Source organism: Erithacus rubecula (genome assembly GCF_903797595.1).
Source record: "Erithacus rubecula genome assembly, chromosome: 8".
Taxonomy (NCBI): Eukaryota; Metazoa; Chordata; class Aves; order Passeriformes; family Muscicapidae; genus Erithacus; species Erithacus rubecula.
This window is the reverse complement of record NC_136659.1, coordinates 31,035,509-31,059,485: the sequence shown is the minus strand read 5'-3', so window position 1 is coordinate 31,059,485 and position 23,977 is coordinate 31,035,509. Positions and strand designations below refer to the sequence as shown.

At 41.8% G+C, this 23,977-nt stretch overlaps 1 protein-coding gene and 1 long non-coding RNA gene across 20 annotated transcripts in view; one reads left to right on the top strand and one right to left on the bottom strand.

The window, feature by feature from the left end:
* R3HDM1 (R3H domain containing 1) overlaps positions 1-23,977 on the bottom strand; it is an 81,423-nt gene that overhangs the window by 20,078 nt on the left and 37,368 nt on the right. For 6 of the 19 annotated variants that reach the window (XM_079311738.1, XM_079311736.1, XM_079311725.1 and 3 more), the window contains 13 exons: positions 19,744-19,858; positions 17,635-17,713; positions 16,082-16,141; positions 15,860-16,000; positions 13,326-13,434; positions 13,135-13,230; positions 11,865-11,902; positions 11,732-11,782; positions 11,371-11,582; positions 7,426-7,683; positions 5,173-5,327; positions 3,733-3,834; positions 348-602 (listed from right to left, as the gene is read on the bottom strand). In XM_079311738.1, coding sequence (XP_079167864.1) covers positions 348-602; positions 3,733-3,834; positions 5,173-5,327; positions 7,426-7,683; positions 11,371-11,582; positions 11,732-11,782; positions 11,865-11,902; positions 13,135-13,230; positions 13,326-13,434; positions 15,860-16,000; positions 16,082-16,141; positions 17,635-17,713; positions 19,744-19,858 — 1,671 coding nt within the window. Of the gene's footprint in view, positions 1-347; positions 603-3,732; positions 3,835-5,172; positions 5,328-7,425; positions 7,684-11,370; positions 11,583-11,731; positions 11,783-11,864; positions 11,903-13,134; positions 13,231-13,325; positions 13,435-14,288; positions 14,414-15,859; positions 16,001-16,081; positions 16,142-17,634; positions 17,714-19,743; positions 19,859-23,977 lie in introns of those variants that run through there. The other 13 variants (XM_079311729.1, XM_079311732.1, XM_079311734.1 and 10 more) reach the window with 8 other exon arrangements.
* On the top strand, positions 220-23,977 carry LOC306804748. Its single transcript, XR_013774986.1, has 6 exons — positions 220-306; positions 1,345-1,450; positions 14,304-14,432; positions 19,810-20,148; positions 22,005-22,192; positions 22,770-23,977. It is a non-coding gene; the product is annotated as an uncharacterized lncRNA (long non-coding RNA).

Here is a 23,977-nt window from a genome sequence, read left to right as displayed (position 1 = left end):
CAAAATCCAGGAAACAAAGATGCAACGGTTATTAAAAGGTGCAATGATATTAAATAGTTCAGCTATTAAAAATCCCTTATACTACATAAATTCCCTCTTTAACAGCCAATTTCTTTAGTTTTAAAACTTGAGTGCAGAACATGCATTTTACCAGCTACAAGTAAACAGGAAAACCTGTGTTATTGCTGCTCCTCGAGTAAACTGAAGTCGTTCATTACAAAAGGACCCCAGCCCCAGCACAAAAGCAGAGCTGCAGTTCTCAGGGAGCCCCAGAGCGTAGGGAAAGCTCCCGAGCAGAAGAGCAGGGTGAGTTCCCCCAGCTGTCAGGAGCCCGAGGAGCAGAGTACCTGTGGCACGGGCTGCTGCACGAATCCCTGCTGCGGGAGCACGGGCTGGCCCACGGGGTGCGCGGGCCCCGAGTAGGGCGCGGCGGGCGGCGCGGCCGGAGCGGGAGCGGGAGCGGCCGCCAGGATGTATCCGGGCTGCTGCGGGGGCTGCAGCACCACGCCGGGCTGGAACAGCGCCGGGCCCGCCTCCCCGCCGTCCCCCGCCGGCTGCCGCGCCAGGCTCAGGTGGCTGAACTGCGACCCCAGGCTGTCCTGCTGCAGGCAGGGAAAAACAGGAAAAACTGCATTTGCAAATGCACCTTCGGGGAAAAAGAAATAAAACAGCCAAATACCTCAGAAAGTTTTAGACAGCACGTCTCACATTACTGGGCAGTAGCACGAGCAGCCAAAGAACAACAGCAAAGAAGACAAACCGTAGCAAATTATCTTCAGGGCTGACAGCAGGAGAGAACGTCCATGTTCAGATTGCACTCTTTGCACTGCAAATATTTTGCCTTTTGGATTACATCTGCCTTTACCTACTTACTGTGAGAATTCATTTGTCAAAAAGAAAGTTCAGAATTTGTGTCACTAACATTTTCTGACTGGACTCAAAAACTTAAGTGAAAACATCTAACCCCAGTTAAAATAGCAACATGCATCTGGATTGCTGAAGTAAATTTTTTGTCCTAAGAGTTTAACATAATCAGGTTTTAATCCTGAGTTAAAAGGTACATTCCTCTAAACTAGTTATTATCCTACATGCAAAGATTATCTTTTTACTTGAGATGAAGTAAAGTAAGAAGTGTGTTCCAGTAGTTACCCTCTATCTGTGTTTTATTAACATCTGAAAGGATGCCACTGATTGCACTCTGGACAGCAGGGCTCCAGTGCAATCTGAAGCTTCTGTTACTGTAACCTCAAGCTCCTTTTCTTAAGGAGCAATATAGCATCAGATTAGCCACATCTGAAAATTAGAAGTAATCACTAACTAGTATTGCTTTTTTTTGCTAAACAGGAAGATTTGGTTCATACTTGGAAAGTGGACTCTCCAAACATGCAGGAACATTGGAACTATTTCATGGTCTTAGATCGTCCTGAAGACAGGAATTAATCAAGAAAAAGTAAGTGCAAGCTCCATCTTTTACTGATTAGCTACATTCACATTTTATGATGTTATGATTTTTTTAGTTTCCAGGCTAAAGATATTAATTACTGCCGGAAATATGAATTTGCACCTATAACTTAATTTAGTGTATCTTCAGTATGTATTTAGTACATTTTAAAAAGCCTTATTTTCATTAGATAATAATCTGTCTTGGGTATTTAATTCCTTAATGGAGCCCATTAAATGTAACTACATTGTATTTTCTACATTGGATTTTACATTTTGCTTTTCCAAATCCCAGGATTGAAGAGATGTGAGTTAGCTGTAAATATATCTGAAGGATAAACCCAAGCCACACCACACTAATTTCTGTTACACTACCAGTGTAAGTAGAGTCTGACCTGGTCACTGTGTGACAGTGACTGGTGTGGTACAAGCAGGATTCCATCCTGGAACATGGCATTCCCAATAAGTGGAGAAAGCACTCTCCTGGTGTCAACTACAGAGGTGCTACACTTGGAGTACAATCCAGGACCATCAATCCTTTTCACTATGTTACATAAATTACCATCAGCAGGAATAAATGTGTCAAACTGCCAGGGCACTTAGTATTGGAATCTATTTCCTGAATTTGAAATTGCTACAAACAGAAAGGAGTTTCCTTCTCACTTTAGCATCTATTCAAACTCTCAATTAACTTCAGAAGCAACATCCCTACTGGATTCAGCTAAAACTGTATTTATTATAAGAAATTTCTGATTAATGTTGAAAATAAACTATTGTACAACACTGTGGTGGGTTAACCTTGGATGGCTCCTAAGTATCCCCCAAATCACTCCATCCTTCCTCTCATCCTTAGCAATACAGAGAGAGAAAATATGATCAAAGTCTTATAGGTCAAGAAAAGGACAGGAAAATCATTCACCAATTATCACCACAGGAAGATTAAATTTATTTATGGCAATTAAACAGAGTAAGATAGTGAGAAATAAAAACAAAACTAAAACCCACTTCTCTCAACCTCTCTGCTTCTTCCCAGACTCAACTTCACTCCCAAATCTTCTACCTCCTCCTCCAAGTATCACAAGGGATGGAGAATGGGGCTTGTAATTGGTTCCCAGTCATGTCTCTACTGCTTCTTCCTCCTCACTCTTGTGCTCCAGGATGGGGTCCCACCCATGGGATACCATCCCTCACAAACCTCTTCAATGTGGGTTCTTCCTGAAGGCTGAAGTTCTTCAGGAGTGGAGTGCCCTAGTATGGGTCCTAGCAGAAAACCTGCTCCTGAAGCTTCCTTTAGAGCACCTCTGGGATGCCCCAAGGGCTGTAGGGTCGATATCTACTCCACCATGGTCCTTCCTGCACTTCAAGGGGAGAATCTGCTTCACAAGAGTCTCCTCCCCAGCACCTGGAGCACCTCCTTGCTTTCCTCCCTCTGGCCTTGATATCTGCAGAGTTGTTTCTCCCTCCTCTCTCACACCCTTTCCCAAGCACACTCAGAGGTGCCACTAGTGTGAATGACTGACTCAGCTTGGGCTGTGCAGTGTTAGCCCTGGAGTCACCTGAAATGGGCTCTGCCCAACATGGGGCAGCTCCCAGTCTCTTCTCCCAGAAGCCATTCCTGCAGCTCCATGCTCCAAAACCTTGCCACATAAACCCAACACAAACATGCACTCAGTAAAGTATCAGAGCACACTTTGACCTGGACTCTGGGTCAGATTCTCCCTTGAATAACAACTCTCCTTTACTACGTTTCAGTTTCACTTTGTGCGGTTTTTCTTCTTATTTTTTTCCTGGTTTTAGATAGATACTTTATTTCCAGCTTCTACTTATTAAACAGTGGATACTGAAGAAGTGGGAGTGTTGAAAGTTCTACCAAACAGGCAACAAAAAGGTAACCAGAAAAAAAAAAAAATCAGAGTAGCTGATCCCTCAAAATGTATTAAATTTGAGCAGAAGAGTGAGCAGACATGGAAACAATAAGAAACAATGGAAAGAGGTTAATCCAGAGACATAAAAAGATACTGACTGGCTAATGAAACAGCACTGAAAACATTCCTTTACAAAGGTAAAGGGAAATAATGTATCTCAAAATATAGATATCTATAGATATGGCTTCATTTGCACATATTCCTGGTGAACATGAAATGTTCCCATCTTGGGCACTCAGGTGCTGTGTCACTGTGATCAAGAGCCAGTCAGTACCCTGGTATCACAGAGCACTCCAACAGGCAAGCAGAGGTCAGCAGGCAGCAGAGCTGAGGCCGTGCAGGGAGCAGAGAAGAGAAGGTGTAATACCACAGAGTATTGCTGTGCAGAGGAGGCTGGCAGCAGCGGGGGTGGGTACGACACTGCAGAGTACTGCACAGGCTGGGAGGAGGGCTGCAGAGCCCGCAGAGGCTGCAGAAATAACAGGGTTATCAACAAGGTTAGCACCACTGTAAGAGAAGTGGAAACAAGTCTTTGGTAACAGAGAAAAGCGTCTATGCTCCAAAAGAGCAACTCGCTCCACTCCCAGAAACAAAATGGATACTTCTTTTTTCTTAAGCTTACGATTGCATAGAAGGAAGACAGAAGTAACTCTGAATATCTCAGTCTCCCAAAAGACATTCATTGCTTTGTTATACACTATATTTGCTATGTCAGCAACTGCTTCTATTTAACATTTACTGTTTCCTTCAGAGACACTAAAAACTACACATGCATTTTAAACAAGCTCTTCCAAAGCATCTAAAGGCAGAATGAATTTACTACTAACCATGGATTCAAATATACTACTTTCATTTTTTCAATAATACTAAAATATTTTCTCTAGACAGTTATCATTGCTCATAGTATTTCATTCAGGTTTAATTCCAGCATCCATTGAGAAAGTAATCAGAGAATTAGTACAAAATGGCAAGAAAAGAAAATGGTAAATATTACATAGAGACTTCTGTGAATTAGAAAGAGCACAAATGAGACCTTTTTCAAATCAGACCAGCTCTATTGTGGCATATCCGTCTATCTGAACAGGTTTAAATGGGGAAAACAAACAAAGGTAAAAGGTTTAGATGAAGTTCTATAAATAACCTTTCCATAAAATTTAAGAACCATCTGAAAATACCACAGGAGACTACAGCCAGTACCTTGGTGACTGAAATAGCTGCTGTGGGAGAGGCAGAACTCTCCTTTCTCCTGCCCATATATTTTGCTTTTCTTCTTCTTCTAGGGCTGGGGCAGTCTTTAATCTGGCCTATTTTACTAAACTCTTGTATAAGGCAAGGATAAAATACATCCTGTACTTGTGTGTGTGGTTTTGTGAGCAGAACAGGCTGCAGTGAGATGTTCATGCTGTACCAGTCCTGAGCTACTCCTTCTGTGCCATGACTCCTGCTTGTGCTGTACAGCCAGGAATTCATCTGGCTGAGAAACCCAAGGTTCCAGTTGGATTAACTCTCTTCCCAGCTGCAAACTATATTGCTCTTAATGCCTGGGTAACTCTACAGCAGAACCTCTTCTCCTTGCTACCAGAATATTTTCATAGTAAAATTTCTCAGTATTTTTAAGAAAAGGTTGCCTACCATGCTCAGGGCATGAGCAGAGCTGCTAGTTCTGAGGACTGGGAGGGAAAAAGCCCAGTTACCCTTATCAGTGTGACTGCTGTTCACTGCAGGAGAAGCAATAACCCCCCGTCCCTGTTGGCAGAGGCGGGTGAGAGGCGCAGAGTGTCCCTGAGCACGTGTTTGACAAGTGCACCTGTGAGAGGACGGGGCTGGCTCCGGGCTGCTGCTGGGCAGGGCTGGGCAGGGCTGGCTGAGGGGCAGCTCCAGGCACTTGGGTCCTAGCAGGCTGCTGAGGCAGGGGCGGGGTGTACACAACCGGAGTGCCGTCGGGATTGAGGAACGGCTGACCTGCGGGAGACACACACAGCCAGCTGCACCTCTGCTGGGAGGAGACAGCAAAAGAGCACATACTACAACTGAAAAAGAACTGAAGTCATACTGCTTTATATGACAGATTCATGCCAAATGCCACAACTGTAACAACATGCAGATAAAACCCAAAATACTCAAGCTGAACAAAGACACCCCAGTCTTTACGCAGTGAATGCACATAAAAATTTCTTATATCCTACTCATCTTGAAACTTGATTTTTAATCAAGTATTGAATATGACAGGAGTAATAAAGGAAAATCCTACTAAAATACCATTTTAAGGATTTTTTAAAAAATTCGTCTCCTTTAATCAATTTGAAAACCAGTCAGAACACAGGAGAGCTTAAAGGCAAATAACTTTTGAAAATTATACAAAGCAATAGTTGCCCTGGCATTTCCATGACTGCTAATGAGATTACTGACAGAGGACTCTCTTCCTATACTCTTAGATTAATTGGCTTTTAGCTTTCAAAATATATAACACAGACTTATTCTCCTATTTAATAATTTGCAACCTCAATATTACAGCAATGGACCAATGAAAAACAATTGAAAAATAAACTCTATAAAAGTAAATTACAAAAAACCTCAAAAAACCACCACTGCTTCTTTTTGTACCTGGGTAGGAAAAACTAAAACAAACCAAAAGAACAGCAACCTGGCTGGCAAGAACCTGTGCCTACCTGCTTAGTGACACGTTGCATTGCTTTATTCTGATGCTTGAAGGGTCCACCACCAGTGTAAATTTCTCTGTTCTCTCATTTAAAGATACTCTGATCCTTTCCAGAAAGTTTTAAACTGAGCCTAAAGCCTTTGCACCCTGTCAAAGCAGGCTAATGCTCCCCCAGACTTCTTGGGCCCATCACACTTAAATGAAACTGCTCAACATAAAGAGTTACTGAAGACAGGACTGGGGAATTCATGGCAGACACAGAGAGAGCATGAACAGACTTGCAAAAAGAAGCTACAGCAGGACTGCAGATCATCAGGTGATACTCAACTGAGCTTAACAGATTTCTCTTTTAACACTCAAGAATTGGGAATGTTCACACCAATAGGGACTCAGGATTTTCTTAATTTCCTTCTACTACTTCCTGCTAATCTTCACTTATTTCTTGTAGTGGCTGGGTAAGAACTGTCTCTTCCTAATTACCAAGTACAAAATCCTCTATGAGAAACTCTGAGGAACCAATCTCTGCTTTGGCTAGCATTGGAACAATATAGCCAGAGGAACAATTACAGAATATGATGATTCAAATACATTGGAAATCAAAGTTTATATGCACCTAAATGTTCCTTGCTCTCAAAGTGTTATTTGTCTCCTATAAGAAGCTTTTTAGACATTAACATAATTATGAAAGACTACTAATGAACTTAGCTCTAAGATGAAAATACATTCTCCTCCAAATCCAATGGCAATCTATGAAAATTAAGTCCTACAACTCGTTTGTAACCAGGTTTTTAGCAATTGATTCATATTAAGGAAAAAGAGGAATTTATCTGTTCCAGTGTCATATATTCTAGTAAAGGAAATTATTTACTACATGATCATTTTAACAACACCAATGAGAAATATTTTTGCTCCCTTCTTTCACTTGTACTAACTCAGCATTGAGTATAGAGACATGGGTATGTTGATCAAAAAAAACAAAAGATGATAAATTTTCAGGTCAATATAAATCCTCTCTCAGCATCTATCCCGTCACTGAAACTGTTTTATAGTAGTACGGGAAGAGATATTTTCCTCTCCTGAAAAAAGCTGAAACAATTAAGTTATTCTGTGTTCTGGATAGTAAATCATATGATTTTCATATTTTATGAAAGTCACTCATTAAAATTTTACATGTAAGTTAAAACTCTTCTAGAAAAAATCATGTGAGTTTACTTATTCCTTTGATCCTCCAGTCATGCTTCCTTGTTAAATTAAGTGCATTGAACAAACACAACCACATTAAAAAAATAAAAAGAAAATAAAGGACAAAGGACAATACTGACATGAAGTCTTATGCAAACACTCGTGCATTTTTTTCCAAGTTCCCCAGTGTAACAGAGACAGCCCCAAGCATGTACCAACCTGTTTGAGGGTTGAGCAGCACACTGCCAGGCGGGATGGCCGCTGCTTCCAGGGGAAGCAGAAAGAAGCTGCTGCTAGCAGCAGGTGCCACTTGCCCGCTCATGGCACCGTCAAAGGAAAGAGAGTTACTAGAGCTGACAGTTGGATACACGGCAGGCGTGCCAGGGGAGGGCTGGCTTAGAGCTGGCACTGGAAGAGGCTGCTGGCTGTGAGAGAGAGAGCCTGTGGAGGACCCTACACTACTAGAAGATTCTGAACCTAGGAAAGGAGCAATGAGAAATTGGTTTTACCTGGAGACAGTAACATCAAGCTCACTTTAAAATATACACTTTTAAGTGCTCACCCTGAAAGCTCAGCATTAAGCACATTGTTTAACAGCAGCCTTGTCAATGGACTCCCCCTCCATCTCCCCTGGAATGCCATTGCAAGGTCCCTTCTGTGAACCAAGGGCCAATTCAGCACTGCTTTGCACTGCAAAGTAAGGCTTTCATATCTAGCTTGGTTTGCTGGTCAGAAAATGTGTATCTGTACCTCCAGAATTCATGGAAGTGATTGGTCATGACTCCAAAATGGAGGATTGGATGCACTGAGGCAGCTCCTGCAGCTGTGCAGGGAATGCAGCTGCAGGGCTCCATTCATTGTCCCTGTGGATTTGCCAGCTACAGCCTCATGTCCTGCAGATACAGCCTGCATGCAAGCAAGGACCAGTTTCTTTCCACTGCTGGGGTCAGATCTTCTGACTCACCTGCAGGACAATTTGCACTACACTAAAACCCTCAACACTGCCTCTGACAATCTGCAGGCTGAAATCAAGAATATAGTTAGAAAAAACGAAATGAGGGTAAGATGGTAGCTTTAGCTTGGTTTTGTGCAACAATTCAAATTTCAAAGGAGTATGAAATAGCCAATTGAAATCAGTACTCATTTTATATCTACGAATTATTATAAACATTGCAAGGCAGTGGAGAACCAGACCCTGAGCTTCCTGAAAGCCAAGGCAGCCAAAAGAAATATTCCACAAGTCCAGTAGGGAGAGGTCTGTGGAACTGCTGTTCCCAGGTCACTTGACACCTGGAGCTTTAGGTATACAGTTTAGCAAAGATTTAATAAGAAATCTATGATACTTGCAGTACTTGGAAACAATATAGTTGTTTAAATTTACAAACTGCATTAGTAGCCTCTATACAATCTAGAAGAAAATGCAAGACTCAAAAACTACTCTGATGGAATTTATGTACTGCTTGAAGTTACCTTGCAATTCTTTATAAAAAGTTGCTAATTGTAACCCTTCAATTTGTGTTTACAAAGAAAACAGAGCTTGAAGCATTGGCCTTTTTTATGGCTGAATGAAGTAAAATCAAAGCTATTAATTGTAAACTGTGTGAGACAGCACATCCCAGCTCTGTAAAACCATCATTGCCCGAGCAGAGTTACTTGGATTCATTTCCAAGTGTGTTCACTTCTAGATTATACAGAGAAATGAGGCTGAAGCCATTAAAACCAGAGCCAATTACATCCCTGAACAGTGAACAAACCCAAGCTCAACATGTGCCAAATCACCACAACCTGGAACTGCATGAAACAACAACCATCGAGGTGGGCATTCCAAACCTTGAATGTCCAAAGTCTCAGAATGCCAAAATAAAGCTTCCAGCAAAAATTTTAAGAATCCATTTATGTTCTTGAAATTTAGCCAATTAAGATTTCCAAGAATGTATTTTATTGTCAAATTGCAGTTAATTTTCAAGCTGTGCCAAATAGCATCACTCCAAATGATGGCACAATTGTACAGTCAAGTACCTTGAAATGTTTTGGGTTGTTATATACTTGTATAAAACATAGACAAACAGAATTTGTTACTGTTTTACTGCATTAAGTTACAGCAATGTGGCCATTTACCTAAAAGGTAGAGGTGATCTAAGGAAAAGCAAAAAATTTAGGTAGATCCTCATTAGAAACCAGTTTTATAAATAAGATCAAAGCCAATATTAATAAGGCATGCAATTATATTCTGCCTTTTTACAGTTCTGCAAATTCTGAAGCAGCCACCACTAATTTACCTATGTATTACAAGTGCCAAAACTCCACAGATTAGCAACTGGATTAAATTATGTTGTCATTTGAAATACAAGTATTTGCTACATTTCATTTTTGACCCGCAGAAGGTTTATTCCCATATTTTCTGAGATTTTGTTTTCACATTAATTACAAGTTAACACCCTTTGAAACCCTGACTCTCATAAGTATTTTTCTCCCACATTTTTGAATCTTAAAATTAAACAGTACACTTAGTACACTTAGTTTCACTGATGTCATTTCTCAGCATTTAAAAATTAAGTAAGCATTTTAGCCATATTTACTTTAATGTAAGAAAAGAGAACACAATAAAAAGAACTTAAAGTTATTAGATAATAAATAACAATTTGATAATAATTTAAATAATTAAATAATTTAAATAATTATTCAATAACTCATAGGCTTGAATGCTGTTGAGCTGAGCTAGAAGGACAGCACTGCAGAGTTTCCCAAGACTGTGCAATGCAGCTTTGCCCCACTAGAACCAAAGCGCTGAATTCCAAGTATTTTATACAAAAGTATTTCTGGTAAAAAAACCTTTTCAAACACTTTACATGACATGAAAGGCATTGAACTTCAAGCCATATACAACGCAGTTGAAAGTTCACCTTCCAAAGCCAGAAGCATTCACCCCATTTGTCCCGTTCTGCTCTAGGGCTGTGTGTGCAGCCCCTGGATCCCGAGGGAATGGGATGCCCTGAGCTCCCAATCCCAACACCTGCCACGCCCATGGGGCTCGAGCTCCCCATCCCAAAACCTGCCACGGCCACGGGGCTCAACATCTGCCACGCCCATGGGGCTCGAGCTCCCCACCCCAACACCTGCCACGCCCATGGGGCTCGAGCTCCCCATCCAACACCTGCCATGCCCATGGGGCTCGAGCTCCCCATCCAACACCTGCCACACCCATGGGGCTCGAGCTCCCCATCCCAAAACCTGCCACGCCCATGGGGCTCGAGCTCCCCATCCAACACCTGCCATGCCCATGGGGCTCGAGCTCCCCATCCAACACCTGCCACGCCCATGGGGCTCAACACCTGCCACGCCCACGGGGCTCGAGCTCTCCATCCCAACACCTGCCACGCCCACGGGGCTCGAGCTCTCCATCCCAACACCTGCCACGCCCACGGGGCTCGAGCTCTCCATCCCAACACCTGCCACGCCCACGGGGCTCGAGCTCTCCATCCCAACACCTGCCACGCCCATGGGGCTCGAGCTCCCCATCCCAAAACCTGCCACGGCCACGGGGCTCAACATCTGCCACGCCCATGGGGCTCGAGCTCCCCACCCCAACACCTGCCACGCCCATGGGGCTCGAGCTCCCCATCCAACACCTGCCATGCCCATGGGGCTCGAGCTCCCCATCCAACACCTGCCACACCCATGGGGCTCGAGCTCCCCATCCCAAAACCTGCCACGCCCATGGGGCTCGAGCTCCCCATCCAACACCTGCCATGCCCATGGGGCTCGAGCTCCCCATCCAACACCTGCCACGCCCATGGGGCTCAACACCTGCCACGCCCACGGGGCTCGAGCTCTCCATCCCAACACCTGCCACGCCCACGGGGCTCGAGCTCTCCATCCCAACACCTGCCACGCCCACGGGGCTCGAGCTCTCCATCCCAACACCTGCCACGCCCATGGGGCTCGAGCTCCCCATCCAACACCTGCCACGCCCATGGGGCTCGAGCTCCCCACCCCAACACCTGCCACGCCCATGGGGCTCGAGCTCCCCACCCCAACACCTGCCACGCCCACGGGGCTCGAGCTCCCCACCCCAACACCTGCCACGCCCATGGGGCTCAAGCTCCCCATCCAACACCTGCCACGCCCACGGGGCTCAGGAGAGGCTGCCCCAGGCTGCTGTACCTGTCTTGGACAGCCTGCCCGTGCTCTTGCTGCTGCCAGAGCTGTCGCCGCGGCTCAGCACCGAGATGCCGCTGAAGCTGCTGGCCTTGGTGACGGCGGGTTTCAGGTTGCGCAGGGAGCTGTCGGAGTCGGTGCTGCTCCAGGGCCGCGGCTCCGTCTCCGTGCTGCTCTGGTGGCTGTTGGCCGATCTCACCGATGCCTCCTTATTGATCCTGCAAGTCACAAACTCAACTTGCAGCACAAGCAGCGCTTGCAAAATAAGAGAAAAGAAAAATGACAAAAAAACAAAAAGCAAGAAAGGAAGGGTAAATACATGCAGAATACTTTGGATTTTGTTTTTTTAGAAGGGAACATCAAATACCTAAGTATCTGTCGTCTTTGTTGTGTACTATTAGTTTCTTCCTCCTGGATTCTGTTGACATTTTAATAAGATAGCTTAATATTTATCAAGAAAATAGGAAGACAAAACAGAATTAAACAGCAAGTTTTCTTACCTCTTATCAATGAAATAATTCTCTTGGGAACACAGGGACTGAGGGGCAAAGAAGTGCATAAATTAATATGAATGGCATCAAGAACCCCTACTACAAAACACAGAACAATCTGGAGTCTTCTGTACTATACACAGACTTCTACAGCACCCTCTTTATATTAAGCTGCCTGAAAAACTTTACTTCTTGGTGAATAATTTCCATGAGAAAACAAGACAGTATAAAAAGGCCTATGTACAGGAAATCAAAATCAGCATGAGGGTTACTGCAATGCTGCTCTGTAGGTTTCTATTAGACTTTTCCTGAATTACAGATCTTCTCTTGGCCTTTGGTGCCTTCTGTCACTTGCAGCTGGTGTGTGATCCCCAGGGCTGTCAACAGCACCTGAGCTGCCTTATCTTCTGCTGGGAAGGGCACATGGGGAGAGGCCACTGCTGCTGCAGGAACTGCTCAGTGCTCTGAGTACCAGTCTGGGTATGCACAGAGCACAGGGAACACAACCAAAAAGGTTGCTCCTGACTCAAATTATGTTATCCTTGACTGTGACTCCCAACATCTGGCACAAAGCTTCTAAGGGTGTAATTCATGGTAAATCAAGATGCAAAAGGAAAACTCGATTTTATACTATTCAAAATCTGGTTTTGGATGTGCAAGAGCTATAGATAAATGTCAAGTGGATTATTAAAAGTAACACGTATTTTTAAAGACACACTTGTTCTGTTTACTCAATATAATCCCTACTTGCAATTGAATTGTAGCCTATAATGTTGTCCTGCAGGGTATCTCCAGGCAGGAGATCAGACTGTGAGATTCCCGACACGAATTTCACATCCGGAACCTCAAATCATTTTACTCATAATGTGGTTGCTATAGATACAAGCAAGAACAGAGTTTCTTTGTTTTTTAATTTGCTTGGATTTTTTTCTTCTAATTATTGCTCTGAGCAACTGAAATGGTTGCAGTACCAAAAGTCTGTAAATTAAATTGCAGTGAGGGGCAAAACACTACAAAGTGGGGAAATACATTTCACTAGGTAATGCTGGAGAACACTCCTCAGTAATTCTTGGGTTGTTTGAGTGGCATACAGCAGCAATTAGAGAAAACAGAAGATTTCTCAGTAACTGCAATATCATTTAAAACTCACTTAGGCCACAGTCTCTTTCTTATCTGCTCAGTGTCATTCAGAAACAGAAAATTTCCTGGAAAACCACCTGTGCATGTATGTGTGTGAAGCATTCATAGAAAACAGTGCCAGACTGGTTTTGATACATACATCTTGTGCAAATATCCTTTCTCTAGCTCTCTGATATTCTTCTTCACGTTCTTCTATGGATTTACTTCTTCTGTCATCTTTTAATCGTATTCTCATCTAAATTAAGTGGTACAGTGTCAATTTACACAGGAAATCAGTAAGAATGCACAGTCAAACACAGCAGGTGGAAGGAATAAGGCAGTGTGCTTTACCTGGTTGTCATCTTTATCTAAACTAGAGTTATCTCTCTTAAGGATGTACCGCTTCTGGAAGTCATCGCTCTTCTCATCCTTTATATGCTCACAAAACTTTTGGTCAGGTCTGAGAAAAGTTGTTACAAAGAAAACATTTATGGTTGTGTAAACATACAGTACACACAGTGGAAGAAAGTGGAATATATTCAAGAGTAATTTAAAATATACTTAATATTCTGACTGAAATAATAGATTTTGGCTGTCTGGGCAATGGAAAAGATGAGCTGCAAGTCTTATCCTGAGGCATAACAAACCTGCCTTTAAAAACCTCTTCCTCCTTCAAAGCTTCTGCTGCAACTTCCAATTAACGTGGGAAGCAAACCACATGCCCTTGGGGAATCAGAAGTGCTTTTGAATCCCAACTGGTGCCATGCAATGGATTTTGGGCATGCATGGAAGTGAAGACAGGTGTTTGCCGCTAGAGCCGCAATACCTCAGAGTTCATTTCAAGGGAAAACAGAAGAAAGAAGGTAGAGGAGAGAGCACTGAAACTTAGAAACTTCTAAAACAAAATTAAGTAGAAATGAGTAAGAGAAGAACAGCATAATGCAGGCAAGCAAGAGCTTCACACAGTCATAGGGAGAGAGTGAAGAAACAGATTATAAATATTGCTTTGATATTTTATCTACTTTGTGAAAGTAAAGTGGTATTTTGCAAATCCTTATTATTAAAGAGAGATACCAAGTACCTGAATAATAAAACTACTGCTATCATGAAAGAAGAGCTCAGACAATCAGGAAATATTTATCTAATAGAAGACAGAATAAATGTATGCTCTTCTCTATTGTTATTTCTCATTACCTAGGACTTCTGGGTGGAGTCAGGGGAGCTTTTTCTGTGAAACAGCCAGCCCTGCCTATTGGGTTCTGGATGCCCTATCATAATTAGCAGGCATTTCAGAGAACCTTTAGACTGTCTTACCTCTTTCTTTTAAAGGTCTCTGAATTTACTGCCCTGCAATCACCAACTCCCACTCCACTGAGACGTGCCAGTGTGCACTGGGTGGTTGATGTCAGCAACATCCCTGCTCGGCGAGGGAGCCGCGAACCTGCCTATGAGGAAAAGGTAAGTTTGGCTTTATTCCACATGGAGCAGATCTCCAAGGTTTTCTTTCTAAATTCTTATTTTATATCCAAAGCGATTTAAAATAAGAATATTGAAAACATCAAGAATCTTTATGTCTGCAGGTTAGATGAAATGCCTGCTAATTAGTAACTACCTCTACAGGGGCTTCCAGAGGTCATAAGCTATTTAAATATGGTAAAAAAAAAAAATTTAAAGCATAAAAATGAAATTATCTTTTTTTAATTCTTATTCCACAGTTGAAGTGCTTCAGTCTAAAAGATCCTGGTAGATGCAAAGGCAACAGATTTGAAATATTTGGCTTTCTAGGTCAATTCAGATATAGATTGTACAGCCAAAGCAAAAACACATACATAAATAAAACAAGTATTCAACAGACATTTAGGCCCTATATATACTTCTAAACTTCTGTGGAGAAACTGTTTACTTAAGTGAAATTTCAGTGTGGCATATCATTTCAGTCCTAATGACTCTAAATTATGGTGGATAATTAGATTTTTTTTCTCTCAAAGCTACAAAGAGTGTACCTAGACACTGAGATTAGGATGCAGGCACTGTAAACTCCTGTTTTCACATGCAAGAACAACAAAAACAGTGTCAGGCAAATGCTCTAAGTTAAAACTAGAAACTAGGTGGCATAAATATGTCAACACATGAGACCTTTGTCTTTTTGAGAGAGAATGAGCAGACAGAGCAAGTGCAGAGGTTGGAGAGAACAGCTGGGTCCCTTGAATGAAAACCTCAATTCTGCACAGATTTCAGAGTTGCTGTGGCCCCAGTGCTACCTTCTTGGCAATATGGATTTTCCTGGGGGTTTCTCCAAGAACTCCCCAGCCCTCACAGTAAAGCAGCACACCATAGCTTGTTAACCTGGTTGACATTTCCACTGATGTCTGTCTTCTCTGCTATGTTTATTTGTAAGGCCATGGGAGATCTGTAAGCAACATTATTCCAACAGAAGAACAGCTGAATTTTCCCAGTAGAATTTAACAATACAAAAGCCACAGTTGTGCAAGTCCCCTCCCTTCACCAAATTAGAAATGACCTCGTTCTAAGATAAGAGCTGGCTCTGCTATCCAAAAGAAACAAAGAATGCACTTTGTACACTTTACTGGTGTGAATCTTTAAACAAATAAACAGTTGCTATAAATTCATATTTCACAGAAACAAAATTAGCAATGCATCTCTGCCAGAAAAGTAACAAAAATTCTTAACTTAGAGATAACATCCTTCTTTCCCCAAAATAATTCAAACATGAAATGGCAAGAACATGAACAATAAAAAGCTCTCAACTACCTCTCCTTGATGCCTGTTCCCAGTGAGGACACAGACCTCACCTGCTACAGCCTCACACATCCCAGGTGTTAGAGCTACAAATCAAAAGGGTTTTTCAAGGCTTTGACACTTACATTCTTGTATTGCTAGTTTTATTTACTATGACTGACTTCCCACTCTGGTCCACGTTGTGCTCTAATCCAAAGTAAGCAGCTACCCTGTGCAACAGCATTCTATGGTAAGATGTCATTGGGGGAAACTTTTTTCTTGGTACTCTGGAAGAAAGGAATAGTAGCTTTATTAAATAAAAAGGAACACTCTTGAATTCTTTTTTCCTATGAGAGTACAGTACTTACTCATTATTACCAATGAAATCTAAAATTTCCTGTTCTAATTTCAGCAGCATCATTCTGTCCCTGAAAATAAAAACACAGCAACTCACATATGAGACACTCCAATAACTGCAGTTGTATTCATCTTAAGAATACACAGATCAGAGCTGTGATCAAAGGATGGTGGCAGACTGGAAATAGGACCAGCAGGTGTCAAATGCAGAATTTTTAGGACAAAGTATGCTTTTTTTGCTGTTTTGTATTGAGCCTGCCTAGTAAAACATGCTCTCAGATATCAGAGTACACAGATCCTCCAAGAAGTCCCTGCCCAGGAGGCTCAGCAGGAAGGGCAGTCATGGAGAAGACAGGCTCCAGGAGGAAAAGCAGTGCTGAGGCTGTTCCTTGTTGGCTGGTGTGGGCAGGGAGATGTGCAGAGGCCTCAGCTGGCCCTTGGATTGTGAAGCACATCAGGGCATCACTGAGAAAGTGATGGGGCACATCACCAACAAACAAGGGCTTAAGGCTGGCACATGTGGCAATGTGCTGACGTATTAGAGACACAAAAAGCTAAAACTCAAGGTGGTAGAAAGGAACACTGTTCTTGAAACTGCTTGCACTGGTTCTAATTAACTATTAAGATGGAAAAAAATCCAGTGATGCAGAGTTCATCATCTGTGCATATCAAGTAACTAAGCTTCCCAGTCACTGTACATGGAATCCCCTCGAGATCTCACCTACAATTCCTTATTTCCACTGGGATGCTTCATGGCTTCAAACAGGAACCACTACTAAGAGTCTCACAGAGGTCTGTGCTTTCTAATTTTACTCTATAGAACTATGGCTTTGGCCATATTATGGCTCATGTCATATTTTTCCTGACTAAAATGGAATCCAAATAAATTATGACATTGGAAGTCCTACCTATAATACGAATAGCAGTGAAACAGCTTTTGTGGCAGAGCACAGTTGCATCAAGTTAATTTCTTGCCTTGTACTATAGCCACAAAGCCAGCACAAAACCCTAGTGAGGGAAAGAACAAACAAGACAGGGGCAGACTGCAAACGTCAGAGCAACAGAACCAGGTCAGCTCTGTTGCTAATAAATGATGGACTCAGGTCACATTTGGTTTCTGGTGTGCAGAATGAGAATCTAACTACAGTTATATATGGTACAGCTTAAAAAATATCAATAAATTCAGTGCAAGACAGATGAGAGTCAGAAAAGGCAGCTTGGTCTCTAACAAACAGGTGCTAAGACAGTACAAGGTTTACAGAAAATGTTCTGAAGCCCCTTCAGGGAGAGAATTGCACATAGACTGAACACATCATTTGCATATTAAGCATTAAAAGCATTTAAACCACTTCAATGTCCTGAACCTCTGCTGAAAAAGCAAACCAAATACAGTGGTGTTTTAGACAGTCTGTGCAACAGAATCTCACCCTGAATAACTGACATGGAGGGTTAGACATAGAAGAAGGGAAAAAAAAAAAACACAAACAAAAACATAAGTAGTGTGACACCTCAGGCAAAAAGAAGAAAGAAAAACATAAAGGAAGTTGACATCATTGATTCTTACCTGGGATTGTTTTTTAATGTATTTACTAAAAATTCATGAAGATCTATACCAGTGGAATCTGTATACTCCTGGCTGGAATCTAATGGTGAGGGGGAAGAGAACAAAATCACACTCTGAAGAAGCTGTTTTCCAATTATTGCTGAACATACTATATATGGAATCAATATTATATAACCATTATGTACATTACTGCCAAAATTAAATGCTTCCAGTTTCCAGGAAAAAAAGCCCACAAGTCAAAAACAAACCAGAAAACTCATCACCACCCCCTATCCACTAATTCAAGGGTTATTCAGAAGTTTCAGTAATAGCACTGTTAACAACTGGCTGTATGTTGTGAAGCAGGTAATCACCCTGAGAGACCTGATTTCCATCAGCCTGCCACATGTCCTCACCATCCCATCTGTGGAGCAGCAGCAGCAGCAGCCATCTACTCAACTACTGGATGTTGCCCAAAGAAATTTTGTAATTCAGAATGTAACAGTTTAACCTTCATAAGGTGGTGCTCTGCATTACTGAAAGTCCTTGTCCTGTTGGGTTTTGTTTGCACAACATCACGTTTAGATGTTTTCAAAAAGTCTCAACCTTTGCCCTCTTTTTCTGATTTCAGTGAAAGAAAGTATTCAGTTACATACCATCCCCTAGAATCTGTCCCTGAAAGGAATGATTTAACCCCAAATCTTCCCTTACATGAGGACCTTTGGGTTCCAGGTACTAGGATTCAAACCAACAGGTGTTGGAACAGTATTTTTAGAATTAGAACTATTTATTCCAAGAACTACCTATGTGTTAGACTAGTCTCAACTTAGTTAGGCACAACTCAAACTTTTGCCCAGGTTGCAGCTCTTCCAGCTGCTCAGAGTTTGAATGAAAGCAAGCAAGTCTGGGCACTTATGGTGTGGAATTACTTTTGATTCTGTACAGGAGAAGGCAAAAAAAGGCTATCCCTGGTAAAAACGTTCAAGATTCAGTAATTATTTACTTCAATTTTTCTAATTTGCAAGTGAGCAATGATTTAGTTATAATTACTAGAACTGATGCTAAAATTCCATAATTTCCTATTTTGCCACATCCTATATTGAGGAGTAATTAACCTTCAGAGGAGAGAGTGGTGGAATTCAGACATCCACCTATACTACAGGCATTTTGTCACTTTGCTCTCAACCTCCCTGTTGTAAATCATTACCTGTTGGGTATTTGGGGGTGGTATTTAAGACATTTCAAAGACAGATATTTATAAATGCAGGTTAATCTCTCCATCCCAGTGCTTTTATTTCACAAATACCTGATTGGCAGATGGGACAAGCTGCAATGAAATTCCACACAAGGAATGCCTTATGGAATTGTGGGATATGAGATGGACAAGTGCCACTTGTCTCAAAAAGAATTTCAGCTCTAAAGGTATTTTCCATATTCTGTCTGGTCTAAGATATTTAGGTAAACATTCTGGGTATTTAAAGCAAGAGCTGTAAAATAATTTGCCAACTTAAATGCATAAAGTCTTCTACCTGTAGGAGGCATTAGGCAGCACAGACAAAAACTGGTTTATGTCACTGATTTCACAGCTCTCTTTCAAATTAAAACCCAAAGATTTTCAGCACATGGACTGTAACTTTAATCCAAAATGCAGGAATATTTAACTGAAAACAAAATACTTGTCCTTTTTATTTATGTAGTTCTACCCCCACTCCAAAACTTTACTGAAAAATTCAAGATACTATTAAAAGTAAAATAAACAAAGGAGAACACTGATGCCTGTTGAATGAGGATCAGAAAAAGTACAAAGAGAGCTGTGCCACTCTCACTTCAGTTTCACAAGGCCTGTAACAACAAAGCCCAGGAACAACACAGGAGCTTCCACTGACTCAAAGTCACCTTAAAGAACACTTGGACACAACTGAGGCAACACAGCTGTTTATTAATGCTGCTCTCCACAGGCAGGACAGAAAGGAAAAGCATTTGCTGCAGTGTTTGATGAAGTCTCTAGGGCTCTCTTTCCTCAGGGACCAATTCCTTCATCAGTTCAAAGGCGTCTGATCTATCTGCTTCATTTGCAAAAAAAAAAAAAAAAAAAAAAAAAAAGCAATAGTACAAGGAGAGATAGCAAACCTCTTGATAACATTTTTCTGGACAGTTTATCACTGGATTTTTCCTTTTCTGATTCATCTTTTGCAGGTTTTTCTTCTTTTTCAAAAGACTGTGACAACTGGATCTGAATCTTCTCCTGTCAAAAAGTAAAAATCAGTCACCACACAGATTATTTCAAACAATAGCTGCAGGAGAACAGTTCTGTACTATATTACCTGTGAAATAATGAAGCAACAACAACAAAAAAACTGTTTACATATTCTGATTCCACATGTGTTGCATGTGACCACACAACAAAATTATTTATCAGTAAATCAGAAGTACAGAGAAGGCATAGAAAGGACCACAGACATTTTAGAATTTACACACACTTCCAGGCCCTGAATGCCATTGCAAAATGAATTCAAAGTATCTTATTTCATACAGGTAAGAAAATATTCTGTTTGTTCAGATGTATAAATTTTATAGTGTCTCTATATTTTTAAGTCATGTCTTATTCCACAATGTGTTTTTCCTCCCCATTCTTCACAGTTCTTGACTGTAAAATCTTTTTTTAAGTCTGGATTTGGTTCACACCAAGAAAAAACAAAACAAAACTTTGTAAGACAGACCAGAATTTCCAGATCTACAAAAAAGGGAAATATTTACAGTACAATATATCAAGGCAAAGTTTGCAGACCTGTCATCAAGGCTTATTTTCCTAACTTCTGTGTATTTTGATAGACCAGATCTGTGTGCAACCACCTCAAAATCCATGGTTTTATACCAGTACATGAACTATCATAAAACCTGTTTCTCAAATACAGCAAACAGTTTCCATCTGAAATTAGTGACCTAATGGTCCCCTAAATACCCCAAACAGTCAAGACTGCAGTTTGCTTTTCATGCCCCTTTACTGTTTCAGGAGGTTGTCAGTGGAGGCCCAACACAATTCAGCCAGCCAGAGCTGAGGAGCTCAGCAGTGGAGTCACTGTGTCTGAGGGACTTCCTCAGGGCCAAGTCCTGCCAGAGCCAGACTCCCCTGTCATGTTTTAACTCCCCCAGTGTCAGTTCTGCTCCTCCAGATGCCAACTGAGCCCATGTGCCCCCTCCACATTCCTCAGAACATCTAATCCTTCCCAACCCTGAGAACTGCCCCCATGCACTCTTGCCTATCCCTCCTGCACCTTAATCCTTTGCCACACAAGTCCTCTCTCTTCCCTCAAACCCATTCTTACCCACATCCAGGCTCCTGCACTAAGCTCTGCTCTGGTGTCATTGCACAGCCCTGATCTCAGCTGTGGAATGCAGCCAGAGTTAAATTTAGCCAGGATCCACCAGGCTGGAGCCTGCTCACGTGCCCAGCCTGCAGCCACTCCTGCCTGTGCTGGGGGAGCACAGGGGAGCCCTGCAGCACCTGGCCTTGGCTCCAGCAGCAGTCCCCACCTGCAGCTTTGGGGCAACAACTTCTTCAAATGAGGGAAAAATTTCAGTTTTACCAGCTCTCCCTTTCACTATGACTTTTCCCCACACTAAATGCTCCAATTAGACTTCCTAATTCATGAACACCCACTAAAAAGCATCTCAGTGTGAATGAAGAATTCTCAGTTTTGGACAGGATCTATAACCACACCTGACACCATCCCCAGTCACCAGCAAGGAACTCTGTCATCTGATTCTTTCCTAGTCTTGAGAATTCACTTGGCTACAAACCTTAAGGAGTCTAGAACAAGGCTTTTCATTCCTTGCCTCGCAAACCTGTGTGTAATTCAAATGAACAATTTGTCACTACAAAATGCACTACACTCACCATTCATTACCTGTGTAACCATTCTTTGAGAAAGAAATGCTTCTGTCCTACTACAAAATTATTCCTAACTTGGATTCACCAATGTGCTATCCTCCATATTACAACAACACTCTACAAAACTATCAGTAAATTAAGAAAATTTTCATAGTCTGAAGTTTCTTCAGTAGAAAAGTGACTGCAACTTCTAAACTCATTCCAAGTAATGCATACAGCAACAGTTCAGTCAAAGGATCTCAGCAGTAATCATTTGCATACTTCCTTCCCCAACAAGAGCTAAAAAAAGGAATTACCATCTGAACAGCTACTACCACCAGCTCTACTTCAAAGTGTGATATACCAGAACTGGGTACCAAAGGGCACTTTCTTGTGATTTCATGCTATAAAAACTGTAGCATCTAATTAAATATGACCTACTTGACTGGAAAGCTGCTGAAAAATCTTTTAACTTCTCTTCCCCTATAAAACTCTCCTAATTCCACCTTGTTTGCAGCAGGTCTCTGCTGGCATTTGGACTGAACAGACTCCTTGCCCTAACTCTGATCACCCATCCTAAGCCTTCATTGTAGAAGAGGAAACTGTCACCAAATTTTGGTTAAACAAGAAAAAGCCAAACAAACAGGAAAACACCCTAGACTATAAAAACCTGATAAATCCTGCCAGCTTAACATATTTGGGGAAAAGGTAAGAATATTTCTCAAATGATGAGGCTGGGCTTTTTACCAGAAAAACCAGCATAAGTCAAAAGAAATTAGCATTACAGCCCCTTGCCTTCTCCTCCCACTCCCTCCCCATTGGGTTAGCTTACTTTGCTTAGAAAGTTCAGCCTTCTGAAGGTTTATTTACTTGTTACTCATAATAACAACTGTCATTCATATGAAAACAGCTCTTCTTAAAAAGGACTGAACTGGATCACCCTTTGCTAGTGCTTGTACTTTGTATTGGAACATAGAGTCAGAACAACCTGATGTTTATGCAAGTGATAGCAAGAGAATATAGAGTTAGTGCTATAAAAGATCAAACATATCACAGTTATGTTCTTCCTCTCACAAATTTTTAAGCTCATACTTTCACAGCACCTTTTAGTAGGGCTGCCAGTGCTTTTTAACAAGGATTAAAAATATGCAAGGCTCTTATCTAGATTTCAAAGGAAGAAGCAGTATCTTGCTTCATGTTGCAATTGAAAATGGAAACATAGATCAGAAAATAAATTGCTTTGCTTGAGACTATTTCTTTGGTCTGTCACCCTCTTCCATCACAGCCTTGTAAGGAGAAGCAGCCAGTGGTGCATTGCCAAGTGCCTCCTGCACCAACCTGTGTCAGGAATTTCACCCTGCTGGAGCTCCTGGTGTGAAGGGGTGACTGATGAACAGTCACAAACAAGACCACGGAGTTATCCCCAAACTCACACCACTCCCTAGCTAAGTACATATATTTTTCATCCTATCAAGGCTAACACTTTCTAATAATTGAAAATTGTTGTTCTTCAAATATCATCAGCACCATTATCCTGAATTTAATTTGTCCTGTGTCTTAGAATCCATATTAACACTAAACTGGCAGCCACTTTTTAGTTGCAATCATGGATACAACAGAGCAGTGACTCTTCCAGGAAGGGGAAGCATCAGAGGTGATTATCCTGCTGCCAGAGACACCTGAGCAAGGAAGGCTCTGAGCCACTGGACCTCCCACACATCCCAAGCACAATTAATGCTTCAGAGTATGGGGCTGGAGGCACATTAGTGCTAATTGCACTTACGAAGAGCTCTTCCATGCTTTCCCTAATATAATTTGGGAAAGGAGGCAAAATGAGTGAAGAAATTGCCTGTTTGAGTTAAAGAGGGTCATGGGAGACCTGTGCCCCACAGGATGTGCACTTCAGCATCAGAGATTGTAACAGATTCCCACTTCTAACTCTACAACACATTTCTCCATCCTCCAGGGAAGAACTAAATTTGTTCTCGCAATCATTTCTCTGCACAGCTACTGGGATTCATAAGCCATTTCTTTACATTACTGCTTCCACAGAAACTCACAGCTAGCTCTAATTTTGTTCTTAAGGCAATCTGCTTTTGGTATTCCTTTTGTACAAACTTACATTATCACACAATTCAATTCATTCTGCAGAAGCAGCCCTCCCTCCTGCTGCTGTAAGGATTCTTTTCAAGAGCCACCTGGCAGCACAGAGCTAGGGACAGATTCCCAGAGGACTCCACAAATGCCACCTTATAAATGTCTGACTTTAAGCCATTCATCACATGGTCCTGTGTAGTGCTGGAGGCTGGAAAATCCTAATGCCTCATGTTGGAAATATACCATGGATGATCAGACCACCAAATCAGGCTTCTGTCTTGTTGTAATTTGTTACAGAGACTGAGAAAGTTAAACCCCACTGCTTCAGACTGAACAACTCAACCTGACCAGATTTCTCAGTCTATTTTTTATCTTATGGGAAACATTACAAAAGGA